At 46.1% G+C, this 26,877-nt stretch overlaps 1 protein-coding gene across 3 annotated transcripts in view; it reads right to left on the bottom strand.

Moving 5' to 3' along the window:
- The window catches only part of KIRREL3 (kirre like nephrin family adhesion molecule 3), an 882,952-nt gene that overhangs the window by 51,430 nt on the left and 804,645 nt on the right, over window positions 1-26,877 (bottom strand). For all 3 annotated transcript variants that reach the window (XM_056542707.1, XM_056542708.1, XM_056542709.1), the window contains exons 11-12: window positions 17,693-17,793; window positions 3,650-3,848 (exon numbers count right to left, since the gene is read on the bottom strand). In XM_056542707.1, the coding sequence (XP_056398682.1) occupies window positions 3,650-3,848; window positions 17,693-17,793 (300 nt within the window). The remainder of the gene's footprint in view (window positions 1-3,649; window positions 3,849-17,692; window positions 17,794-26,877) is intronic.

Here is a 26,877-nt window from a genome sequence, read left to right as displayed (position 1 = left end):
TTCAGTGTCTGCACACAACATGTTACAGCCATTTGAATCATTATGGATTACAGAGGAAAGGACCCAGAGTGTCCTGTATGGATCTCATGTTCCTTCTCTTCCCTCTCGGGCTGTATGATGTTACATCTGGGTTGGCTCCTGCTTGTTCAGTGTCTGCTCTGAGCACAACACTACAATGGGGTACATTTTGCACCAGTCAGAACACAGAAGTTGGATGTGCAAAATAAACAGAAAAAAAACTGCACCTATATCTGAGTGCAGTGCATTATGGGATCTCAGATAAGCAGAATGTTTGAACGCAGCTCTAGATGTTACTGGAGAAAAACATCTTGTAACACAAGATCAATACAGCCAAGTGTTATTGTGGTGGCCCGGTACGGGAGTTGTAGCCCCGTACCCCTGCTGCCCTATCCGGCAGCCTCCCTACAGTGACTCCTGGGCCCCCACTACACCTGTCCCCTTGTATATATATATATATATATATATATATATTGCCTGCATTATATTGTATAATGTTTATAAAAGGTGTTATAGCTTTAAGAATTGCTAACATGTGATTACCAGTTGTCATGTGATTGTAACCCAGTGAGGTATCAGTGACCATGTGACCTTAGGGTGACCTATGGGACCCCTCAGTGTCTCCCCCATATAAGCCCTAGGTGGAGTCTCTGCTCTCTCTCTCTCTCTTCCTGCTTATGCTGAGTTGCAGCAGGTTAAGTCCTAGAATGTCTGGAGTCCATAGAAGGCCTCAAGTCAGTCCTGCAGCCACAATTCTACAAGTAAGCTACAATTGGGGTATAGTCAAGTCAAAAGTCACCCGCCTTCAGTTAGCATCAATATTGTCCCAGTCCACTACAAGTCCCATTAAGCCACTGGTCACCTCCGTGGACCTAGCCAAGCTGTATAGAATGTTCCATCTGTCACTCAGTAAAGCTGCCGTTGTCCGTCACTTGGTGTCGGAGTCATTATTGCCTCTTTGCCTAACCCAGGATCCAGCGGTATCCCTTCTGGTGGTATTTAGGATAAACCACACCCTGGCGTCACGAACGCAAGGAGTTAATGCCATCTGCCCCTAGGGTAATTCCATCTGCCCTGCATCACACCCTCACCACATTATATGTAGTGGTTAGAGCCTGAAATGACAAGTTGCAGTCCTATAATGATATAGGTTACATATATTATGTGGCTGTACTGATTTTGTGTTACATCTCGTCTTTTACTCCATGAACATCCAGAGCTGCATTCAACAATTCTGCTTAGCTGATTCTGCAGAGAAAGCAGAAATTTGATCAGAGAAAGGTAAAACTTGTTTGTGCATCTGACTTTTTGTGCATTCCCCGATGCAAAGTTTCCCCCATCGCAGTGCCACGTAATAGAGACTGCTGAGTGCAGACACCGAACAAGCAGGAGCCCACCAAGATATGAAGTAACACAGCCTGAGAGGGAACAGAAGATCGTGAGATCCTGGGGAAGGAACATGAGAACCATATAGGATACTCACTGCTCATACACCAGTATTTCCCAACCAGGGGGCCTCCAGCTGTTGCAAAACTACAACTCCCAGCATGCCCGGACAGCCAAAGGCTGTCCGGGCATGCTGGGAGTTGTAGTTTTGCAATAGCTGGAGGCACTCTGGTTGGAAAACACTGTCATACCCGATGCTGATAGTAGCGCTATGATCTGTAATGATAGATCTATCCACGTCACACAATGGATTTTTCACATTATTTTATGTTTTTCATAGAAAACATAGAATACAAAAAATTCTCCCAGATCCCTGCAGCTCTCTTCAAGCAAAATGAGACCTTAAAGGGGGGATGTTCCCCAGAACAATAACCTACCGACCTATGTGTTCACATTTTTCTGTTGAATATATTTTTTTCATTTTTCATTTCAGTATCTATATTTCAAAATAATCCTGAAATCTTGCAGTTTTAGGCCTAAAACTAAGCTGAGGCTTCCTGTTCTGTCTGTGATGATAAGCAGAAGACTTTCGGAAAGCGATGTCTACAGCATTACAGGGAAAGGCGTCACCGGTGTTTAGATCAAACAGGATCTGATTAGCTGAAGCTCAGAGCTCAGCCTCCCCCTCCCCGTGTAAAGGTCACAGAGCACGCCCAGAAGAGTTTTGCATTCCTTCGAATGGGACAGCTCCTGTCTATTGTTGCCTATGTCCATGGAGCTTGCGGTAAAGCGTATCTCGAAATGCAGTTAAATGCAGATGATGCCGGAGAGCTGTACTCGGCTTCCTGAGTGCTGGGTCCCCTTACGGAGATTGCAGGGGGTCTCAGCGGTCGGACCACCCCCGCGCGATCAGATACTTATCCCTTATCCTGTGGATAGGGGATAACGTATTTTTCGCCAGAGATCTCCTCTAAAAACAGCTCAGGCAAGATGGCCGCTTTGATATTAAAGTACAAAAAATGAAATAAAATAAAAATACAATCAGAAAATAGAAACAGACTAGAAAAAAAATTCTAGGCGATACTTTTCCCTAAGTTGCCATTTCTCACCTAAGGATAAAATGAACTACATCTCCTAGAATGGCGGACAGTCAGGCACTTTCGATATAAAGGTGTTGAACCGTGGGTCCATTCTTATCAAATAACCCCTGCGATGGGTAAAGTTGGTTGTTTAGCGGCAACCACCAAATACGTAAACTCTTTATTCTGGTATAGGTTATATTTTATAGTGAAACCTGCAGAATGGGGGAGAGGGGCCCCCCACTAAGTCCTGCACCAAATGGAGACAATGGGGGAGATTTATCAAAACCCGTCCAGAGGAAAATTTGCCCAGTTGCCCATAGCAACCAATCAGATCGCTGCTTTCATTTTTAACACGGCCTCTGCAAAATGAAAGAAGCGATCTGATTGGTTGCTATGGGCAACTGGGCAACTTTTCCTCTGGACGGGTTTTGATAAATCTCCCCCAATGTCCTTTACATCTGATGTAGTCTAAATTAAAGGGGTATTCCAGGAAAAAACTTTTTTTTATATATCAACTGGCTCCAGAAAGTTAAACAGATTTGTAAATTACTTCTATTAAAAAAAAAATCTTAATCCTTTCAGTACTTATGAGCTTCTGAAGTTAAGGTTGTTCTTTTCTGTCTAAGTGCTCTCTGATGACTCGTGTCTCGGGAACCGCCCAGTTTAGAAGAGGTTTGCTATGGGGATTTGCTTCTAAACTGGGCGTTTCCCGGGACAGGTGTCATCAGAGAGCACTTAGACAGAAAAGAACAACCTTAACTTCAGAAGCTCATAAGTACTGAAAGGATTAAGATTTTTTTAATAGAAGTAATTTACAAATCTGTTTAACTTTCTGGAGCCAGTTGATATATATAAAAAAGTTTTTTCCTGGAATACCCCTTTAGCCAATAAAAAGCTGGTGACATAGTACGGCTGATCATCATTCAAATAGGGCAACCAGGATATTATGGAGGACGCCACCCTAAGGACACGTTACCCATGTATAGTTTATCTCTTTAGTCTACATATTTTGGCAGCTATTCCAAACTTCGGGGCAGGTTGTAGATCTGGCCCCATCTTGAGCTCGCTAGAGGGATCAGAAGGGGTCCTGAGGTGAGCTAAGGTGGCGTTCCCTTTTTATGGTCATGTATACTGTTCATGCATGTATATAGCCGCCCCCTCACCTTGCTCCTTCAGTCGTATTATCTCGGTGTCGGAGCCGAAGCTGTTCCACGCCGTGCAGTTGTATATGGTTTGGAAGTCGGCCCGCACGATGTTGCTGATGCTCAGTGTAGAGATGACGCCTTCGTCCGTGCTGACGGTTTCCACCGTGTACCGGCCAGAGGTCCCTGATTCCAGGACATTCTCCTTCCATGACCAGGCCTAGGAGGAGAACGTAAATATAGAATAAAGTTATGGAATTATAGATTTATACATGACATATGTGCTGTATGGATCAGTGCTGGGAAATTAACACATGAGGATTGGGCTCATACACCAGTGTTTCCCAACCAGGGTGCCTCCAGCTGTTGCAAAACTACAACTTCCAGCATGCCCGGACAGCCAAAGGCTGTCCGGGCATGCTGGAAGTTGTAGTTTTGCAAAAGCTGGAGCCACCCTAATCGGGAAACACTAGTGATGGTTTCAACCCGGATGTCCCCAGACTGATCATATGAGTTTCGGCGCTAGTCTTGGGCAACGGGATTGCACTTTTAGTTAAAGGGGTATTCCAGGATTTTTTTTGACTATGCTACAGGGGCTGTAAAGTTAGTGTAGTCCATAATATAGTGTCTGTACCTGTGTGTGTCGGTTTTCTCACAATTTTTCTGTGATTTTCACCCCAATATTTATTTTTCCCAGCATACAAAATGACTGTTGTCTCAGATTTTTCCCAGGTTGCAATGTGTCCGAGACCTGACCTCACTAGTCAGCTGATGACAGGGAGCCTGTCTGCTTCAATGGGTGGAGCGATCGCTTGGTGGGAGAGAGATCAATCTGCAACTAATGCAACAGCTGTAGGCACCCTGATTGAAAACCACAGGTCTTTTGAATGGATGCAGCTCATTAATGTTTCAATGGGTGGGGTGGCTGATGTGTGGGAGGGAGGAAAATGGAATTGTGGGATTTGTAGGTAAAAGAGAACTCGAACAGGAAATACCAGTTCACAAAAAGCTAGCCACAGTGCTATGGTAATCTCACAACATAGCCATTTAGCCACAAGACAAGAGCAAATCCTTCCTAAGCATGTCCATTACTGTCTGCCAGGTACATACTAAAATCACCTTATGGTGGAGAACCCCTTTAAACCATATCCTACTGCCGCCCATCTTGATAGTATCACTTAAAGTCTAGTTCTAGGAAACATTTGGCCACATTGTCTTAGCCTCCAAGAGGATAAAAAAAAAATTCAGAAAGGAAAGAGCTGAACAAGTGCCTTTCTGTATGTATATCGAAATCCTGGCGTCAAAAGTCTCATTCCTGTGCTTTGCGTACATAAAAGAAAGGATATGTAAAGTTACTCAATCAGACCTCCTTTTTATGTATCTTATTTGTGGGATTCACAGACTTACATTAGGTTACAGCCACTTTGCTGCGTGACCTACATATATGTACATCAAGGACTAGTACACTCATCATCATAGCCCTCTATACTTCCCATAGCTGCCAGAAAACCCACCCTAAGTCCTCAGTCTGTGAGGGTCCTGGTTGACACTCAGTTATGTTACCGTGTCTTACATTTCAACAGAATAAACCTCTGGAACAAAGTGGTTGAGAGCAGAATGCATGGTAGAAAGTAAGGCAAAGAGAGGAGAGTGTAAGCTGCAAAGATATGGCTGCAGAGTGTGTAAGTGCAGAGACGTGTATGGAAACTGGTTGTAGTAAGGAGTGCTGTCCATGGTGCTGAAACTTGTGGTATGAGGCAGGGTGTACTGGTAGAAGCAAAGAATGTCCAGCGCGGATGTCATGCAATACGAAAATGTATTCAGCCATAACACCAAACGATGACAGGTGACGCGTTTCGGCCGCAATCAACAGCCTTAGTCTTACAAACAAAGTGTGCACATGGATCTCTTTTATGGAGGGGAAAAATGGGGATCCACCCATGGGAGGATCTCCCAGGGTTTAACCCATCATTCTCCTACATATAACATACATTGTAAAAACGCATGTTCAATGTGAATGGTAACTAAAATTAACACATGAAAAAACATGTACAAAAAGTTACAAAAAAACTTTTTACAAAAACAGATTTTTTTTAAAACACTATAATACCTCCATATTGATGTCGGATTCATATTCATGTTTATGTGTGATCATCGGAAAATGCATGAGCCAACATTTGTTGTTTATTTATACTCTAATTTACTTTATACATATTATTTATATTTTGGAAAATTTTCAAAAAAGAAAATGAAATTAAGCATATCCGATGTAACACATATCCGCATAAAACATCTTATTATATCGTATACCTTGAACATAATATTTATAAGATTATTACAACTTGCTGTTATGCATATAGAGTCATCCACCCACCTAAGTGAACTGTGTGAGTATATCTAGAAGGATAACCCATACTACATCAGTAGTGGAACCCAACAATACTTTTTGATACAGTATGTTTAATGTAATGTATATATTACCAGACAGGGATTTTAATAATGCAGGATTACATACGTTCATAAATTAAGACCGGATGGATTCCTCGTCTGCAATTTAATAATCCAAAAAACTTCCCTGTCTAGTAATTTTTGTTTCAAGTTCCCTCCTCTGATGTTTTGAGTAACCCTTTCAATCCCCTGAAGGCTCAGACCAGAAAAATCACCCTCATGGTTTTCGGCAAAATGCCTACTTACCATGGAAAGGCAGGGTGTACCCCTTTAAGAAAAGGACTTAAAGGGGTACTCCAGTGGGAAACATTTTTTTTTTTTAAATCAACTGGTGCCAAAAAGTTAAACAGATTTATAAATTACTTCTATTAAAAAAATCTTAATCCTTCCAGTACTTATTAGCTGCTGTATACTACAGAGGAAATTCTTTTCTTTTTGGATTTATTCTCTGTCTGTCCACAGTGCTCTCTGCTGACACCTCTGTCCATTTTTGGAACTGTCCAGAGCAGCATATGTTTGCTATGGGGATTTTCTCCTGCTCTGGACAGTTCCTGACATGGACCGATGTGTCAGCAGAGAGCACTGTGGTCAGACAGAAAAGAAATCCAAAAAGAAAATAATTTCCTCTGTAGTATACAGCAGCTGATAAGTACTGGAAGGATTTTTTTTTTATTTTTTTTTACTAGAAGTAATTTACAAATCTGTTTAACTTTCTGGCACCAGTTGATTTAAAAAAAAATAAAGTTTTCCACTGGAGTACCCCTTTAAGAAATCCTTCACACTATTAATGACTTCCACAGGACTTCCAGGACTGTCAGGCCAGAGGATAGAGGATGGAGGGTGGGTGGTCTTTAAAAACCTGGAATGGAAGCAGAGACCCCAATCTTTCCCCATATACAGTAGAGTTTATGCAGAATTCACTATTACAAGTAAAGTCAGTGGTTTCCTGTATTCCATTACACTTGGGACTATAGGGGGGCGCTCCAGAACCTTTTATTTTTACTGCCTATACAAGCAAGGTAGCAAAAACCTGGCATTCACTAACAAAGCTGTCAGTGAAGACAAGCATATACCAGCGGTCTCTAAACTGTGACCCTCCAGCTGTTGCAAAACTACAACTCCCAGCATGGTCTATGTGACTTACACCACAGCTTCAGCACCATGGACAGTGCAACTACAGCCAGTTCCTATACACTCTGCTGTACAGCCTGCTGCGTGCTTGCATCCTTCACCAGTGTTTCCCAAACAGGGTGCACCCAGCTGTTGCAGGACTACAACTCCCAGCATGGCCGGACAGCCACAATAATCTGAATGATTTCTTAAAGGGGTACTCCGGTGGAAAACTACTACTACTACTAAATTACTTCTATTAAAAAAATAATAATAATCTTAATCCTTCTAGTACTTATTAGCTGCTGTATACTACAGAGGAAATTCTTTTCTTTTTGGAACACAGAGCTCTCTGCTGACATCATGACCACAGTGCTCTCTGCTGACATCTCTGTTTATTTTAAGAACTGTCCAGAGTAGGAGAAAATCCCCTTAGCAAACATAGGCAGCTCTGGACCGTTACTAAAATGGACAGAGGTGTCAGCAGAGAGCACTGTGCTCATGATGTCAGCAGAGAGCTCTGTGTTCCAAAAAAGAAAAGAATTTCCTCTGTAGTGTTCAGCAGCTAATAAGTACTGGAAGGATTAAGATTTTTTAATAGAAGTAATTTACAAATCTGTTTAACTTTCTGGCACCAGTTGATTTAAAAAAAATAATAATAATTTCCACCGGAATACCCATTTAAGACCTTGATGAATTTGCAGATACTGTGGCCCAGGGTGAGATTTCACTATAGGTCAGTGGTCTCTAAAATGTGGACCTGTAGCAGTTGCAAAACTACAACTCCCAGCATGCCCGGACAGCCGTTGGCTGTCCGGGCACGCTGGGAGTTGTAGTTTTGCAACTGCTACAGGTCCACAGTTTGGAGGCCATTTGAAATGGTCCATGCATAACAAGGACCAAATGGGTAATTTTTCTAATTGAGGTGAATATTACAAAGACATGCAGAGGCTTATAGGCCATTCATGCTCCACTAGCCAACGGCTGTCCCGGCATGCTGGGAGTTGTAGTTTTGCAACAGCTGGAGGTGCACAGTTTAGAGACCACTGGAATATGGAATAGGATGCACTTTGCACACTTGGATACTAAACCATGGTGGCAGCGGGTCCCAGCCTTATTTTGGGACTATAGTGTAAATAGTGTTTTCCTATCTGAGCGCCATCACTTTGCCTATACCCGGAGCCCCTCAGGTGGTGGCCACTTGGCCGGTGGGTCCCCCGGTGGGACTGTGACTGTGGATATATGTAATGTAATTACTCGTTCTCGGGTGATTATCTCTTAATCAGTTCGTGAGTGTTTGTGCACCTCCCGGCACAGAGCGCACAGGCTCGCCGAGATCCTTCGGCTTGTTTGTGTGTAGGTGGATGAGGTAAAAATAGATTACACAAAAGCCTCCCCCCCCCAGCTATCTGCGAGCCTGCGGGCACTGAGATTGATAGAAAGAACATCAAAGATGTCCTGGTTTTATTTTTGGAATGTGCGCAAGACTCTGGAGAAGCTGCTGAATACCAGTTTGTGGATGATAGGAGTGCGTTTCATGTAGGTCTGAGGCACAGGAGGGCGGCATGGGCTCCGGAGGAGACAGCACGGCGGTGGATGATGGGCGATCATAAACCATACTCTAGGAATGTCAATCTACAAAAGGGAAAGGCTGCACGTGAATTGGGGGTTTACATGGGACTGCAACACTGCTCTTAGCACTATTGACTCCCGAGTAGTACTACAGGTACCAGCCAGCCTAGTGCCACCACATCATCCCCACCCCCCTCCTCAACGCGCCACAAATTGGGTGTAAATAATCCATAGGGGCAGATCTGAGTGAGGATTCCCCTATAGAACACTGCATGGAGATTCTATATATGGTGGATGGGTGGGGATAACAGCCTTTGTCTAGAGTCCTTACTATTCAAGGGGGACTGTCTAAACAAGGGATTCCCCCAACCGGTGGCTCTCTAGCTATTGCAAAAATTCAATTCCCAGAATGCACCGACATCTATAGTTGTAGTTCTGCAACTGCTGGTGAGACATAGGTTAGGAATCACTGGTCTACACTCATTACAGTATTCCGGAGCTCTGTACAACTATGTTAAGTATTGCGCAACTAGTTAAAGACAATAATAAGTAGTCAGTAGTAGAGGTCTAAGCTCATGCTCTCACAGTCAGTGGCTGAGGTGTAAGCTCATACTCTCACAGTCAGTGGCTGAGGTGTAAGCTCATACTCTCACAGTCAGTGGCTGAGGTGTAAGCTCATACTCTCACAGTCAGTGGCTGAGGTGTAAGCCCATGCTCTCACAGTCAGTGGCTGAGGTGTAAGCTCATACTCTCACAGTCAGTGGCTGAGGTGTAAGCTCATACTCTCACAGTCAGTGGCTGAGGTGTAAGCCCATGCTCTCACAGTCAGTGGCTGAGGTGTAAGCTCATACTCTCACAGTCAGTGGCGGAGGTGTAAGCTCATACTCTCACAGTCAGTGGCTGAGGTGTAAGCTCATACTCTTACAGTTAGTGGCTGAGGTGTAAGCTCATAATCTCACAGTCAGTGCCTGAGGTGTAAGCTCATACTCTCACAGTCAGTGGCGGAGGTGTAAGCTCATACTCTCACAGTCAGTGGCTGAGGTCTAAGCCCATGCTCTCGCAGTCAGTGGCTGAGGTGTAAGCTCATACTCTCACAGTCAGTGCCTGAGGTGTAAGCTCATACTCTCACAGTCAGTGGCGGAGGTGTAAGCTCATACTCTCACAGTCAGTGGCGGAGGTGTAAGCTCATACTCTCACAGTCAGTGGCAGAGGTGTAAGCTCATACTCTCACAGTCAGTGGCGGAGGTGTAAGCTCATACTCTCACAGTCAGTGGCTGAGATGTAAGCTCATACTCTCACAGTCAGTGGCTGAGGTGTAAGCTCATACTCTCACAGTCAGTGGCGGAGGTGTAAGCTCATACTCTCACAGTCAGTGGCGGAGGTGTAAGCTCATACTCTCACAGTCAGTGGCTGAGGTGTAAGCCCATGCTCTCACAGTCAGTGGCTGAGGTGTAAGCTCATACTCTCACAGTCAGTGGCTGAGGTGTAAGCTCATACTCTCACAGTCAGTGGCTGAGGTGTAAGCCCATGCTCTCACAGTCAGTGGCTGAGGTGTAAGCTCATACTCTCACAGTCAGTGGCGGAGGTGTAAGCTCATACTCTCACAGTCAGTGGCTGAGGTGTAAGCTCATACTCTTACAGTTAGTGGCTGAGGTGTAAGCTCATAATCTCACAGTCAGTGCCTGAGGTGTAAGCTCATACTCTCACAGTCAGTGGCGGAGGTGTAAGCTCATACTCTCACAGTCAGTGGCTGAGGTCTAAGCCCATGCTCTCGCAGTCAGTGGCTGAGGTGTAAGCTCATACTCTCACAGTCAGTGCCTGAGGTGTAAGCTCATACTCTCACAGTCAGTGGCAGAGGTGTAAGCTCATACTCTCACAGTCAGTGGCGGAGGTGTAAGCTCATACTCTCACAGTCAGTGGCTGAGATGTAAGCTCATACTCTCACAGTCAGTGGCTGAGGTGTAAGCTCATACTCTCACAGTCAGTGGCGGAGGTGTAAGCTCATACTCTCACAGTCAGTGGCGGAGGTGTAAGCTCATACTCTCACAGTCAGTGTCTGAGGTGTAAGCTTATACTCTCACAGTCAGTGGCGGAGGTGTAAGCTCATACTCTCACAGTCAGTGGCTGAGGTGTAAGCTCATACTCTCACAGTCAGTGGCGGAGGTGTAAGCTCATACTCTCACAGTCAGTGGCTGAGGTGTAAGCTCATACTCTCACAGTCAGTGCCTGAGGTGTAAGCTCATACTCTCACAGTCAGTGGCGGAGGTGTAAGCTCATACTCTCACAGTCAGTGGCGGAGGTGTAAGCTCATACTCTCACAGTCAGTGGCTGAGGTGTAAGCTCATACTCTCACAGTCAGTGGCGGAGGTGTAAGCTCATACTCTCACAGTCAGTGGCTGAGGTGTAAGCTCATACTCTCACAGTCAGTGGCTGAGGTGTAAGCTCATACTCTCACAGTCAGTGGCTGAGGTGTAAGCTCATACTCTCACAGTCAGTGGCGGAGGTGTAAGCTTATACTCTCAGTAAGTGACTGAGGTCTAAGCTCATACCCTCACAGTCAGTGGCTGAGGTGTAATCTTATACTCTCACAGTCAGTGGCTGAGGTGTAAGCTCATACTCTCACAGTCAGTGGCTGAGGTGTAAGCTCATACTCTCACAGTCAGTGGCTGAGGTGTAAGCTCATACTCTCACAGTCAGTGGCTGAGGTGTAAGCTCATACTCTCACAGTCAGTGGCTGAGGTGTAAGCTCATACTCTCACAGTCAGTGGCTGAGGTGTAAGCTCATACTCTCACAGTCAGTGGCTGAGGTGTAAGCTCATACTCTCACAGTCAGTGGCTGAGGTGTAAGCTCATACCCTCACAGTCAGTGGCTGAGGTGTAAGCTCATACCCTCACAGTCAGTGGCTGAGGTGTAAGCTCATACCCTCACAGTCAGTGGCTGAGGTGTAAGCTCATACTCTCACAGTCAGTGGCTGAGGTGTAAGCTCATACTCTCACAGTCAGTGGCTGAGGTGTAAGCTCATACTCTCACAGTCAGTGGCTGAGGTGTAAGCTCATACTCTCGCAGTCAGTGGCTGAGGTGTAAGCTCATACTCTCACAGTCAGTGGCGGAGGTGTAAGCTCATACTCTCACAGTCAGTGGCGGAGGTGTAAGCTCATACTCTCACAGTCAGTGTCTGAGGTGTAAGCTTATACTCTCACAGTCAGTGGCGGAGGTGTAAGCTCATACTCTCACAGTCAGTGGCGGAGGTGTAAGCTCATACTCTCACAGTCAGTGGCAGAGGTGTAAGCTCATACTCTCACAGTCAGTGGCTGAGGTGTAAGCTCATACCCTCACAGTCAGTGGCTGAGGTGTAAGCTCATACCCTCACAGTCAGTGGCTGAGGTGTAAGCTCATACTCTCACAGTCAGTGGCTGAGGTGTAAGCTCATACTCTCACAGTCAGTGGCTGAGGTGTAAGCTCATACTCTCACAGTCAGTGGCTGAGGTGTAAGCTCATACTCTCGCAGTCAGTGGCTGAGGTGTAAGCTCATACTCTCACAGTCAGTGGCGGAGGTGTAAGCTCATACTCTCACAGTCAGTGGCGGAGGTGTAAGCTCATACTCTCACAGTCAGTGTCTGAGGTGTAAGCTTATACCCTCACAGTCAGTGGCTGAGGTGTAAGCTCATACTCTCACAGTCAGTGGCTGAGGTGTAAGCTCATACTCTCACAGTCAGTGGCTGAGGTGTAAGCTCATACTCTCACAGTCAGTGGCTGAGGTGTAAGCTCATACTCTCACAGTCAGTGGCTGAGGTGTAAGCTCATACCCTCACAGTCAGTGGCTGAGGTGTAAGCTCATACTCTCGCAGTCAGTGGCTGAGGTGTAAACTCATACCCTCACAGTCAGTGGCTGAGGTGTAAGCTCATACTCTCGCAGTCAGTGGCTGAGGTGTAAACTCATACTCTCACAGTCAGTGGCTGAGGTGTAAGCTCATACTCTCACAGTCAGTGGCTGAGGTGTAAGCTCATACTCTCACAGTCAGTGGCTGAGGTGTAAGCTCATACTCTCACAGTCAGTGGCTGAGGTGTAAGCTCATACTCTCGCAGTCAGTGGCTGAGGTGTAAGCTCATACTCTCACAGTCAGTGGCGGAGGTGTAAGCTCATACTCTCACAGTCAGTGGCGGAGGTGTAAGCTCATACTCTCCAGTCAGTGGCGGAGGTGTAAGCTTATACTCTCACAGTCAGTGGCGGAGGTGTAAGCTCATACTCTCACAGTCAGTGGCTGAGGTGTAAGCTCATACTCTCACAGTCAGTGCCTGAGGTGTAAGCTCATACTCTCACAGTCAGTGGCGGAGGTGTAAGCTCATACTCTCACAGTCAGTGGCGGAGGTGTAAGCTCATACTCTCACAGTCAGTGGCTGAGGTGTAAGCTCATACTCTCACAGTCAGTGACTGAGGTGTAAGCTTATACTCTCACAGTCAGTGGCGGAGGTGTAAGCTCATACTCTCACAGTCAGTGGCTGAGGTGTAAGCTCATACTCTCACAGTCAGTGGCTGAGGTGTAAGCTCATACTCTCACAGTCAGTGGCTGAGGTGTAAGCTCATACTCTCACAGTCAGTGGCTGAGGTGTAAGCTCATACTCTCACAGTCAGTGGCTGAGGTGTAAGCTCATACTCTCACAGTCAGTGGCTGAGGTGTAAGCTCATACTCTCACAGTCAGTGGCTGAGGTGTAAGCTCATACTCTCACAGTCAGTGGCTGAGGTGTAAGCTCATACTCTCACAGTCAGTGGCTGAGGTGTAAGCTCATACCCTCACAGTCAGTGGCTGAGGTGTAAGCTCATACTCTCGCAGTCAGTGGCTGAGGTGTAAACTCATACCCTCACAGTCAGTGGCTGAGGTGTAAGCTCATACTCTCGCAGTCAGTGGCTGAGGTGTAAACTCATACCCTCACAGTCAGTGGCGGAGGTGTAAGCTCATACTCTCACAGTCAGTGGCTGAGGTGTAAGCTCATACCCTCACAGTCAGTGGCTGAGGTGTAAGCTCATACTCTCGCAGTCAGTGGCTGAGGTGTAAACTCATACTCTCACAGTCAGTGGCTGAGGTGTAAGCTCATACCCTCACAGTCAGTGGCGGAGGTGTAAGCTCATACTCTCACAGTCAGTGGCGGAGGTGTAAGCTCATACTCTCACAGTCAGTGGCGGAGGTGTAAGCTCATACTCTCACAGTCAGTGGCTGAGGTGTAAGCTCATACCCTCACAGTCAGTGGCTGAGGTGTAAGCTCATACTCTCGCAGTCAGTGGCTGAGGTGTAAACTCATACTCTCACAGTCAGTGGCTGAGGTGTAAGCTCATACCCTCACAGTCAGTGGCGGAGGTGTAAGCTCATACTCTCACAGTCAGTGGCTGAGGTGTAAGCTCATCCTCTCACAGTCAGTGGCTGAGGTGTAAGCTCATACTCTCACAGTCAGTGGCGGAGGTGTAAGCTCACACTCTCGCAGTCAGTACCTAAAGTAGTTTACGTCATAGTTTTAGGCAACAATACTTTTTCAGCGACTAAACACTATGTTATGATGACTAAAACTATCACTATAATCTATCGACATTTTAGTAAACTGGCAATTGCAATAGAGTCCGATGCTCAGTGTAAAAGAGTAAAGGTTCAGAACACTTACTGCAGAAGAATCCTCAGTACTCAAGACACTCGAGAACCCAGTGTTCCAAACACTCATTTTGCGTCGTGTGACGCTTTTTCACATGAAGTACAATGAGTGTAAGGAGCATTGGTGTTCTGACTTGTCCTCCTGTGTATTTCCTGCTGTGGAGCAATAAAGAAGCTGGTTTGTTTGCAATCACTGGTCTTGAGTGCCATGGATTCTATTGCTGTAAGTCTACTGTAGATTTAGTTGACTAAAATCTTATGACTGAGGTCTAGGCTTGTACTCTTGCAGTCGGTTGCTGAGGTCTAGGCTTGTATTCTTGCAGTCTGTTGCTGAGGTCTAGGCTTGTATTCTTGCAGTCGGTTGCTGAGGTCTAGGCTTGTACTCTTGCAGTCGGTTGCTGAGGTCTAGGCTTGTATTCTTGCAGTCAGTTGCTGAGGTCTAGGCTTGTATTCTTGCAGTCAGTTGCTGAGGTCTAGGCTTGTATTCTTGCAGTCAGTTGCTGAGGTCTAGGCCCGTACTCTTGCAGTCGGTTGCTGAGGTCTAGGCTTGTATTCTTGCAGTCGGTTGCTGAGGTCTAGGCTTGTATTCTTGCAGTCGGTTGCTGAGGTCTAGGCTTGTACTCTTGCAGTCGGTTGCTGAGGTCTAGGCTTGTATTCTTGCAGTCGGTTGCTGAGGTCTAGGTTTGTATTCTTGCAGTCGGTTGCTGAGGTCTAGGCTTGTACTCTTGCAGTCGGTTGCTGAGGTCTAGGCTTGTATTCTTGCAGTCGGTTGCTGAGGTCTAGGTTTGTATTCTTGCAGTCGGTTGCTGAGGTCTAGGCTTGTACTCTTGCAGTCGGTTGCTGAGGTCTAGGCTTGTATTCTTGCAGTCTGTTGCTGAGGTCTAGGTTTGTATTCTTGCAGTCGGTTGCTGAGGTCTAGGCTTGTACTCTTGCAGTCTGTTGCTGAGGTCTAGGCTTGTATTCTTGCAGTCTGTTGCTGAGGTCTAGGCTTGTATTCTTGCAGTCTGTTGCTGAGGTCTAGGCTTGTACTCTTGCAGTCGGTTGCTGAGGTCTAGGCTTGTACTCTTGCAGTCGGTTGCTGAGGTCTAGGCTTGTATTCTTGCAGTCGGTTGCTGAGGTCTAGGCTTGTACTCTTGCAGTCTGTTGCTGAGGTCTAGGCTTGTATTCTTGCAGTCGGTTGCTGAGGTCTAGGCTTGTATTCTTGCAGTCGGTTGCTGAGGTCTAGGCTTGTATTCATGCAGTCGGTTGCTGAGGTCTAGGCTTGTATTCTTGCAGTCTGTTGCTGAGGTCTAGGCTTGTATTCTTGCAGTCGGTTGCTGAGGTCTAGGCTTGTATTCTTGCAGTCGGTTGCTGAGGTCTAGGCTTGTATTCTTGCAGTCGGTTGCTGAGGTCTAGGCTTGTATTCTTGCAGTCAGTTGCTGAGGTCTAGGCTTGTATTCTTGCAGTCGGTTGTTGAGGTCTAGGCTTGTATTCTTGCAGTCGGTTGTTGAGGTCTAGGCTTGTATTCTTGCAGTCGGTTGTTGAGGTCTAGGCTTGTATTCTTGCAGTCGGTTGCTGAGGTCTAGGCTTGTATTCTTGCAGTCGGTTGCTGAGGTCTAGGCTTGTATTCTTGCAGTCGGTTGCTGAGGTCTAGGCTTGTACTCTTGCAGTCAGTTGCTGAGGTCTAGGCTTGTATTCTTGCAGTCGGTTGCTGAGGTCTAGGCTTGTATTCTTGCAGTCGGTTGCTGAGGTCTAGGCTTGTACTCTTGCAGTCAGTTGCTGAGGTCTAGGCTTGTATTCTTGCAGTCTGTTGCTGAGGTCTAGGCTTGTACTCTTGCAGTCGGTTGCTGAGGTCTAGGCTTGTATTCTTGCAGTCGGTTGCTGAGGTCTAGGCTTGTATTCTTGCAGTCGGTTGCTGAGGTCTAGGCTTGTACTCTTGCAGTCTGTTGCTGATGTCTAGGCTTGTATTCTTGCAGTCGGTTGCTGGGGTCTAGGCTTGTATTCTTGCAGTCGGTTGCTGAGGTCTAGGCTTGTATTCTTGCAGTCGGTTGCTGAGGTCTAGGCTTGTATTCTTGCAGTCGGTTGCTGAGGTCTAGGCTTGTATTCTTGCAGTCGGTTGCTGAGGTCTAGGCTTGTATTCTTGCAGTCGGTTGCTGAGGTCTAGGCTTGTATTCTTGCAGTCGGTTGCTGAGGTCTAGGCTTGTACTCTTGCAGTCGGTTGCTGAGGTCTAGGCTTGTATTCTTGCAGTCAGTTGCTGAGGTCTAGGCTTGTACTCTTGCAGTCGGTTGCTGAGGTCTTTGCTTGTATTCTTGCAGTCGGTTGCTGAGGTCTAGGCTTGTATTCTTGCAGTTGGTTGCTGAGGTCTAGGCTTGTATTCTTGCAGTCGGTTGCTGAGGTCTAGGCTTGTATTCTTGCAGTCGTTTGCTGAGGTCTAGGCTTGTATTCTTGCAGTCGGTTGCTGAGGTCTAGGCTTGTATTCTTGCAGTCGGTTGCTGAGGTCTAGGCTTGTATTCTTGCAGTCGGTTGCTGAGGTCTAGGCTTGTATTCTTGCAGTCGGTTGCTGAGGTCTAGGCTTGTATTCTTGCAGTCAGTTGCTGAGGTCTAGGCTTGTATTCTTGCAGTCGGTTGCTGAGGTCTAGGCTTGTATTCTTGCAGTCGGTTGCTGAGGTCTAGACTTGCACCTGGTCACTAAGGTCTAGGCTGTTATGTTGCTCAGGTCTAGGTCCATACACATAGAACTGTACACCAGCTGCTACTGAGGAGGCAAAACTTTGAATTTCGCAAGAGGCCGATTATCTATTGTGCTGCAGTAAAGTGAATGAACACATTACCCATAAGCTCAGATGCTGGGACTAAGCAGCAGGGCGACATCCCTTTAAGTGCGGCACTATTTCAGGACAGATTGTTCGGAGCAGAGCGCAGGTTTTAGTTGAGAACAAGAACGATACCTGACGCTCTCATTAAACCTCATCAGGAGACAGCGATAATTCTCCCATTTCAGACGCCACCGACTGTTCTGGCTGCACAGTGTATTGGCCTGAGGGGAGGGGCGACCATTAAAAGTCACACAGTAATGTGGCCATTATCCCTTATCCAGTTTCCGGAGAAAGAAACAATGGACGGAGGAAAAGTGTTCTATGGGCTTATGCAAAATACAGAAATGGCTCATAGGAAAGTAATGGCGCAAATCTGTGTTTTCAAAAATGTTTGAAAGAGGGAGGAGGGGAGCAGGAAAGATTCATATGGAAATGAAGCTACAAAATTGTCCCAAAATTATACTGCACTCTCTCAGATGCCCCGCCGCCATACTTACGATCCTGTCTGGAGGAGGGGTGCTGCGGATGAAACACTTGATCTGTCCCTTCTCGCCATGTAACGCGTGTTGCGTCTGTGTGCTGGAGATGATCGGGGGACCTGCAAGACAAAACAAAGCGATTCTAATACGCTGCAGGTTTTACACTTTGTTCATCATGTCATATATAAGGCCCCACGCACATTTTTAGGCCATGTCGCCAATATCTGTCTGGATGCCAACATGTCGTACTGAGAAAATGTTATGTGAACTGGCCTAATAAAATATATTCACTGCAGAGGGCAAAAAACAGTTCACCAATATCAAAATCTCTGCTTGCTGTCAGTGAATTGTAACCTTTATGGTTTATTGATAACCCACCCTGACTCAGTCTTACCAGCAGCGGTGTGGGGCTGGTTGCAGTGTATTAGTGTCCATAATGCCGGACAAAATCTATAGTGATCTTAAGTGTAAAGATTCCATAGTGGGGGGGGGGGATGGGATGTAGGTTGAGTTAACGCCAGTAGGTGACTGACAGGCCTGTGTCACCGAAAGACTTTTTAGAATTTCATGGTTCAGCCCCCCGATTCTCAGATTAATCGAGTATTTTTGTTTCAGATAAAATCTGATCATCAGCACAATAACTACATATTTCACTTACAAATCCCCGGGGGAGAGACAGCAAAATAATAATAATAAACTACAAGCAGCAGGCGGTCGTCTCTCCCTGACACACGAGCTGAAGAACGCAGCGAGGACACAAAGTCACAAAATCCCAGGAAACTGCAAAGACTCAAATCAAAGCGAGAGATAAAGCCTCCTCCCTGAGCGTCGCACTACTCCATGGCAGCCTGCAGGGGGAGCTGTGGCTCTGTGTAGTGCCGCCTCCTGTGTACAGCTGTCTGGAGCAGAGATTGCTCATTGTTCTGGGGCTGGCACAGTGCCGCTCTCTGGGGCCCCTCTTTAGCATCTCTGTAGATTCAGGAGCCTCTTATTATACTGATGTTATACATCTTCATTCATTTTATTCCTTATGTCACCTCTTGTCTAGAGAGTCTCGGCGGACCCTCAGATTATCTCCCCTCCTGGAATCCTCCAAGCACTGACGGGGCTCACAGCGCAACAAGTCCTGACTGTAGAAAGGATGACTGCGCAAATCACAGCGTCATCTCTGTATATGGACTATGGCTGAGGGAATTCTGTGCATCTTCTTTCTGTACCCCAAGTGTCATTGTTCTGTACCCCAAGTGTCATTGTTCTGTACCCCAAGTGTCATTGTTCTGTACCCCAAGTGTCATTGTTCTGTACCCCAAGTGTCATTGTTCTGTACCCCAAGTGTCAGCATTTCCATGTCCTGTATCCCAAACATTAGAGTATAATTATCTTGGATGCCAAGTGGCAGTGTATCATTATCCTGTACGCCACGTATCATTGTCGTGTACCCCAAGTGTCAGCATCATCATCCTGTACCCCAAGTGTCAGCGTGCCATTGTCCTGTACCCCAAGTGTCAGCATGTCATTGTTCTATACCCCAAGTGTCAGCGTGTCATTGTTCTGTACCCCAAGTGTCAGCGTGTCATTGTCCTGTACCCCAAGTGTCAGCGTGTCATTGTCCTGTACCCCAAGTGTCAGCGTGTCATTGTCCTGTAACCCAAGTGTCATCATCCTGTTCCCCAAGTGTCAGGGTGTCATTATCCTGTACCCCAAGTGTCAGCGTGTCCACATCCTGTACCCCAAGTGTCATTATCCTGTACCCCAAGTGTCAGCATGTCATCATCCTGTACCCCAAGTGTCATTATCCTGTACCCCAAATGTGAGCTTGTCATCACCCTGTACCCCAGTGTCAGCGTGTCCTTATCCTGTACCCCAAGTGTCATTATCCTGTACCCCAAGTGTCACCATGTCATTATCCTGTACCCCAAGTGTCATCATCCTGTATCCGAAGTGTCAGTTTGTCATCACTCTGTACCCCAAGTATCATCATCCTGTACCCCAAGTGTCACCATGTCATCATCCTGTACCCCAAGTGTCACCATGTCATCATCCTGTACCCCAAGTGTCACCATGTCATTCTCCTGTACCCCAAGTGTCACCATGTCATCATCCTGTACCCCAAGTGTCACCATGTCATCATCCTGTACCCCAAGTGTCACCATGTCATTCTCCTGTACCCCAAGTGTCACCATGTCATCATCCTGTACCCCAAGTGTCACCATGTCATTCTCCTGTACCCCAAGTGTCACCATGTCATTCTCCTGTACCCCAAGTGTCACCATGTCATCATCCTGTACCCCAAGTGTCACCATGTCATCATCCTGTACCCCAAGTGTCACCATGTCATTCTCCTGTACCCCAAGTGTCACCATGTCATTCTCCTGTACCCCAAGTGTCACCATGTCATTCTCCTGTACCCCAAGTGTCACCATGTCATTCTCCTGTACCCCAAGTGCCACCATGTCATCATCCTGTACCCCAAGTGTCACCATGTCATTCTCCTGTACCCCAAGTGTCACCATGTCATCATCCTGTACCCCAAGTGTCACCATGTCATCATCCTGTACCCCAAGTGTCACCATGTCATTCTCCTGTACCCCAAGTGTCACCATGTCATTCTCCTGTACCCCAAGTGTCACCATGTCATTCTCCTGTACCCCAAGTGTCACCATGTCATTCTCCTGTACCCCAAGTGTCACCATGTCATCATCCTGTACCCCAAGTGTCACCATGTAATTCTCCTGTACCCCAAGTGTCACCATGTCATTCTCCTGTACCCCAAGTGTCACCATTTCATCATCCTGTACCCCAAGTGTCACCATGTCATCATTCTGTACCCCAAGTGTCACCATGTCATCATCCTGTACCCCAAGTGTCACCATGTCATCATCCTGTACCCCAAGTGTCACCATGTCATTCTCCTGTACCCCAAGTGTCACCATGTCATTCTCCTGTACCCCAAGTGTCACCATGTCATTCTCCTGTACCCCAAGTGTCACCATGTCATCATCCTGTACCCCAAGTGTCACCATGTCATTCTCCTGTACCCCAAGTGTCACCATGTCATTCTCCTGTACCCCAAGTGTCACCATGTCATCATCCTGTACCCCAAGTGTCACCATGTCATCATCCTGTACCCCAAGTGTCACCATGTCATTCTCCTGTACCCCAAGTGTCACCATGTCATCATCCTGTACCCCAAGTGTCACCATGTCATCATCCTGTACCCCAAGTGTCACCATGTCATCATCCTGTACCCCAAGTGTCACCATGTCATTCTCCTGTACCCCAAGTGTCACCATGTCATCATCCTGTACCCCAAGTGTCACCATGTCATCATCCTGTACCCCAAGTGTCACCATGTCATTCTCCTGTACCCCAAGTGTCACCATGTCATCATCCTGTACCCCAAGTGTCACCATGTCATCATCCTGTACCCCAAGTGTCACCATGTCATCATCCTGTACCCCAAGTGTCACCATGTCATTCTCCTGTACCCCAAGTGTCACCATGTCATCATCCTGTACCCCAAGTGTCACCATGTCATCATCCTGTACCCCAAGTGTCACCATGTCATTCTCCTGTGTTAAGTCCCTGTTATCACTTTTCCGATTTATGAATTACTACGGATTTGTCACACATTCTCTTTACAGCATTAGTTACTTGGTAAATTTGGACCTTTGTGTTTTCAGAACCCTTTATCCATAGACCAGTACATCCTGGACTCATACCCCCAACAGATGCCTCTGATAGATACCATACAGTAACTTTCATCACACCTAGGCCACCAATGTGTGCGCAAAAGTACACAACACACTGAAATATACCAACATATGCCATTACTGCGTGTACAAAACAGAGTCTCTAGCGCTATCCGTCAGACCAATATCTGTCTATGGACATAGTCATTGTATGCACCAGAACCCTTCCTGGCCCAGTATAGAGAGCCCGACTCATCCTCTGTACTCCGGTTGTTGGCGAAGAGCTCAGCTTGTTGTGTTATGAATTATTAAGTGATAATCTGACGGTAACAATGCTCATGTGGTGCTCGGTATTGTGGAGGAGTCGTGTAGATGTCGGGCGGCGGGGCGGAGGTCACGTCTACCAGACAGGAGACATGACGACCTTTGTGTTCACTATGGATCCCTCCAGTGTTTACTGGAATGGCAGAGAAAGACTGTATGGATTTTGTTTGTTCCTCTGACGCCTTGTTGTGGACGTCTTCCTGTCACCCGCCATTCGCCCCCCCCCCCTCCGCCATCCTTCCCTTCAGTAAACTCACGGCGAATTCTCTTCATTACAGGAATAAGTGAAGTCTAGGTGTTTATTAGCTTATGGGGAGCTGTAATTAGCACTTCCCACAATGCACCGCTTTCCCTGATTAACATAAAGTCACATTGTAAAGTTATCTCATAACAACTTCTCAAGATTTTCTAGAAATCCCTGAGTTTTTCCTCATTCTGAAAGCTTTAATATATTTTTCGGTATCATCCAGACACTGGGCGACGTTGCTCTAGTACAGTGTTTCCCAACCAGGGTGCCTCCAGCTGTTGCAAGACTCCAACGTCCAGCATTCCGTCCCACTCGCCGCTGCCTTGCTGTCTTCCTATTGTCGTGCAGCACTACAACGGTTAACCCCTCACTAACTGGAGCAGTGTGTCCCAACCAGGGTGCCTCCAGCTGTCGCAAAACTATAACTCCCAGCATGCCCGGACAGCCAACGGCTGTCCGGGCATGCTGGGAGTTGTAGTTTTGCATAGTGTTGAGCGCAAATATTCAAAATGCTAATTTTTACCGCGAATATCGGCGAATATTTAGAATATAGCACTATATATTGGTAATGACGAATATTCAGTTTTTTTTTTGGTTTTTCTTCTTCGCAGTACACATCACAACAATGTGTACTGTAAAAAAATAAACTAAAAAAAGTCATCATCCCTCCCTACTTCTAGCTTGTGGTCCAAAGAAGGCTCCAATATTATTTTCGATGTGAAGCGTGAATATTTTGTATATATAAAAAGTATACAAAAGTAGCCCGGCACTACGAAGGTGATGAGGGGCGGTGAACGGAGGTGTTTGGTGTCTGCTGATGCGGGCGTGTGGTGGTGCTCTGGTTAAGGCAGCAAAGAAATCTTCATAACCATAAGAGAGGTAAGAAAAAAACGGCGACTCGCCAACTACGCTTCTTCTGACTTCTTTATTAGATCATAATACTCACATATATTTATAAGGGGGGGGGGGGGGGACAGATGCAGGGGGGATACCACAGGCGACAAGCTCCGTTTCGTACAAATTAGTACTTCATCCGGCCATACCACTCTGTATGGATAGGTGCACTTTATATACAGGTGAGGCCCTCACTAGTGACCACCCACACACGTGAAGTGCAGCGTCAAAGAAGGAGGAGGAGAGAGAGGAACAAGACAATTCACAGGTATACCGCTGTGTCAGCTTTTTCATTTGACCCTAAGGCTAGGCTCAGACTACGGAATCTCTGGGCAAAAAATTTCCGCCTGGAGATTCCGAGTTCCGCCTGCGCCGACTGAATTAGACGGCGCTAGGACCGCGCGGACACTGCAGTCTCCTATAGACTGCTATGTGTTCCGCTAGGATTTCCGCCTGAAGAAAGAGCAACACCTTTCTTCAGGCGGAAATTTTCTAGCTGGGATTTTTCATCCGGATTTTCCGCTTCACAAATTCCGAAGTGTGAATTTGTGAACGGAAAACCATTCACTACACTACGCATTATAGTAAGCGGAATTTCTGCCGGAAATTTCAAAGCGAAAATTCCGTAGTCTGAACCTAGCCTAAAGGGCCCGTTGCGTTCGATCTTAGAATCCAACGCAACTCCCTTTTTAGGAGAATTTTTTCAATATTTTCTCCTTCCTTTTTGCTCGATTTTCTTTCGAGACCTACAAATCGGAGGGCTTCAGGGTTATTGTGGTGTGCCTCTTTCACATGGGATTTTAGACGGGACGCCCCTTGTCTGTCGAATTAGGGAGCATTTTTACTTCATTCGGACGGACAGACAAGGGGCGTGCCGTCTAAAATCCCACGTGAAAGAGGCACACCACAATAACCCTGAAGCCCTCCGATTTGTAGGTCTCGAAAGAAAATCGAGCAAAAAGGAAGGAGAAAATATTGAAAAAATTCTCCTAAAAAGGGAGTTGCGTTGGATTCTAAGATCGAACGCAACGGGCCCTTTAGTCTAGGTTCAGACTACGGAATTTCCGCCGAAATTTTTGCTTTGAAATTTCCGTCAGAAATTCCGCTTACTATAATGCATAGTGTAATGAATGGTTTTCCGTTCACAAATTCACACTTCGGAATTTGTGAAGCGGAAAATCCGGATGAAAAATCCACTAGAAAATTTCCGCCTGAAGAAAGGTGTTGCTCTTTCTTCAGGCGGAAATCCTAGCGTAACACATAGCAGTCTATAGGAGACTGCAGTGTCCGCGCGGTCCTAGCGCCGTCTAATTCAGTCGGCGCAGGCGGAACTCGGAATCTCCAGGCGGAAATTTTTTGCCCAGAGATTCCGTAGTCTGAGCCTAGCCTTAGGGTCAAATGAAAAAGCTGACACAGCGGTATACCTGTGAATTGTCTTGTTCCTCTCTCTCCTCCTCCTTCTTTGACGCTGCACTTCACGTGTGTGGGTGGTCACTAGTGAGGGCCTCACCTGTATATAAAGTGCACCTATCCATACAGAGTGGTATGGCCGGATGAAGTACTAATTTGTACGAAATGGAGCTTGTCGCCTGTGGTATCCCCCCTGCATCTGTCCCCCCCCCCTTATAAATATATGTGAGTATTATGATCTAATAAAGAAGTCAGAAGAAGCGTAGTTGGTGAGTCGCCGTTTTTTTTTTCTTACCTCTCTTATAGTAATGAAGATTTTGTATATATATGCGAACATGCAAATATTCGCAAAGATCTGCACTTCCAGAGGACGCTGATCCCTCCCTTCTTTTAGCTTTAGATAAGGTAGGTTAGTTTAGCAGATAGGTTCTAGTGTAGGATATAGTGTTAGAGTTGAAATATATAATCGCGCATGCGCACTAGACGAAATTCATTACGATTTTCGCATTGGAAAAAAAATTTGAACGAACACAGCGAATATGCAAATTTCGCCAACATACGTATATTCGTCCATATATTCGTGAAATATCGTGAATTCGTATATATGGCCCCTGCCACTTGTCACTAGTTTTGCAACAGCTGGAGGTTACACTGATTGAGAAACACTGTTCTGTTACCACTAGGTGTCAGTCTTCACTGTAATTCTGATATTCTATTCAGGAACCAGGAAGCTCAGGATGAGCATTTTCCTAGTAAAAGGCCTACACAATGTTGGTGAATCCTGCCATGCTATGACCCGTTGGTGCTGATCTACACTGCGGTGCCACCATCTTGTTTTACAGGGGCTGCAAGAGACAATTGTATGCAGTATACTAGATTTACTCTGGGACCTGGGGGGTATATACCGGGTTTAATTATTGAAGTTTGTTAATTCCATGAAAAGTTGGGTAGCGGCGGTAGGTGTTCGTGCTGGGGTCCACCATGGGCCGCCCTCCGTGCACAGTCTGCCTATGCATTTTTAACAACACAGCTGTTCCAGGCGCCGGGCTGCCAACCTCATAATTCTCCGGTAACATATGGACGGGCGCCGGATCTACGAATTATAGCGACATGGATGACAGAGCTGAACTCCTCGCCTGACCAAGGGGAGGCTGTATGGACTGGGTCATGTGACCGGCTGGATGTTATGTATAAGGGCAGAGATTGGTCCTAATATGTATCTAGGTGTTTAGAATGAAGGAGAAATGTTTACAAGATTAGAAATGTTCTAGATCAGTGGTCTTCAACCTGCGGAACCTGCAGATATTGCAAAACTACAACTCCCAGCATGCCCGGACAGCCGTTGGCTGTCCGGGCATGCTGGGAGTTGTAGTTTTGCAACATCTGGAGGTCCGCAGGTTGGAGACCACTGTTCTAGACACTTAAGCACCGTTCCCCAACCAGTTGCTTTCCCAACTGTTGCAAAACTAAAACTCCCAGCATGCTCTGAATTGGAGAACAATGATATAAAGTTTCTCCAAAGTGTTCGCCATACAGTACTACATGAAACACCACAGATAACACAGTGATAACTCTGAGTACAGATAATGTAGTGGATGTGACCTGCAGTCCTATGTAACATCACAGATAACACAGTAATAACTCTGAGTACAGATAATGTAGTAGATGTGACCTGCAGTCCTATGTAACAGTACATATAAGACAGTGATAACTCTCTGAGGACAGATAATGTATAGATGTGATCTGCAGTCCTATGTAACACTACAGATAACACAGTGATAACTCTGAGTACAGATAATGTAGTGGATGTGACCTGCAGTCCTATGTAACACCACAGATAACACAGTGATAACTCTGAGTACAGATAATGTATAGATGTGACCTGCAGTTCTATGTAACACTATAGATAACACAGTGATAACTCTCTGAGTATATATAATGTAGTAGATGTTACCTGCAGTCCTATGTAACACCACAGATAACACAGTGATAACTCTCTGAGTACAGATAATGTAGTAGATGTGACCTGCAGTCCTATGTAACACCACAGATAACACAGTGATAACTTTTTGAGTACAGATAATGTAGTGGCTGTGACCTGCAGTCCTATGTAACACCACAGATAACACAGTGATAACTCTCTGAGTACAGATAATGTAGTGGATGTGACCTGCAGTCCTATGTAACACCACAGATAACACAGTGATAACTCTCTGAGTACAGATAATGTAGTGGCTGTGACCTGCAGTCCTATGTAACACCACAGATAACACAGTGATAACTCTCTGAGTACAGATAATGTAGTGGATGTGATCTGCAGTCCTATGTAACACCACAGATAACACAGTGATAAGTCTCTGAGAACAGATAACGTAGTGGATGTGACCTGCAGTCCTATGTAACAATACAGATAACACAGTGATAACTCTCTGAGTACAGATAATGTAGTGGATGTGACCTGCAGTCCTATGTAACACCACAGATAACACAGTGATAAGTCTCTGAGAACAGATAACGTAGTGGATGTTACCTGCAGTCCTATGTAACACCACAGATAACACAGTGATGAGTCTCTGAGAACAGATAACGTAGTGGATGTGATCTGCAGTCCTATGTAACACCACAGATAACACAGC

This window comes from Hyla sarda, chromosome 10 (assembly GCF_029499605.1).
Source record: "Hyla sarda isolate aHylSar1 chromosome 10, aHylSar1.hap1, whole genome shotgun sequence".
NCBI lineage: Eukaryota > Metazoa > Chordata > Amphibia > Anura > Hylidae > Hyla > Hyla sarda.
Note: the sequence above shows the minus strand (reverse complement) of the source record. Positions and strands in the feature narration are given on the sequence as shown.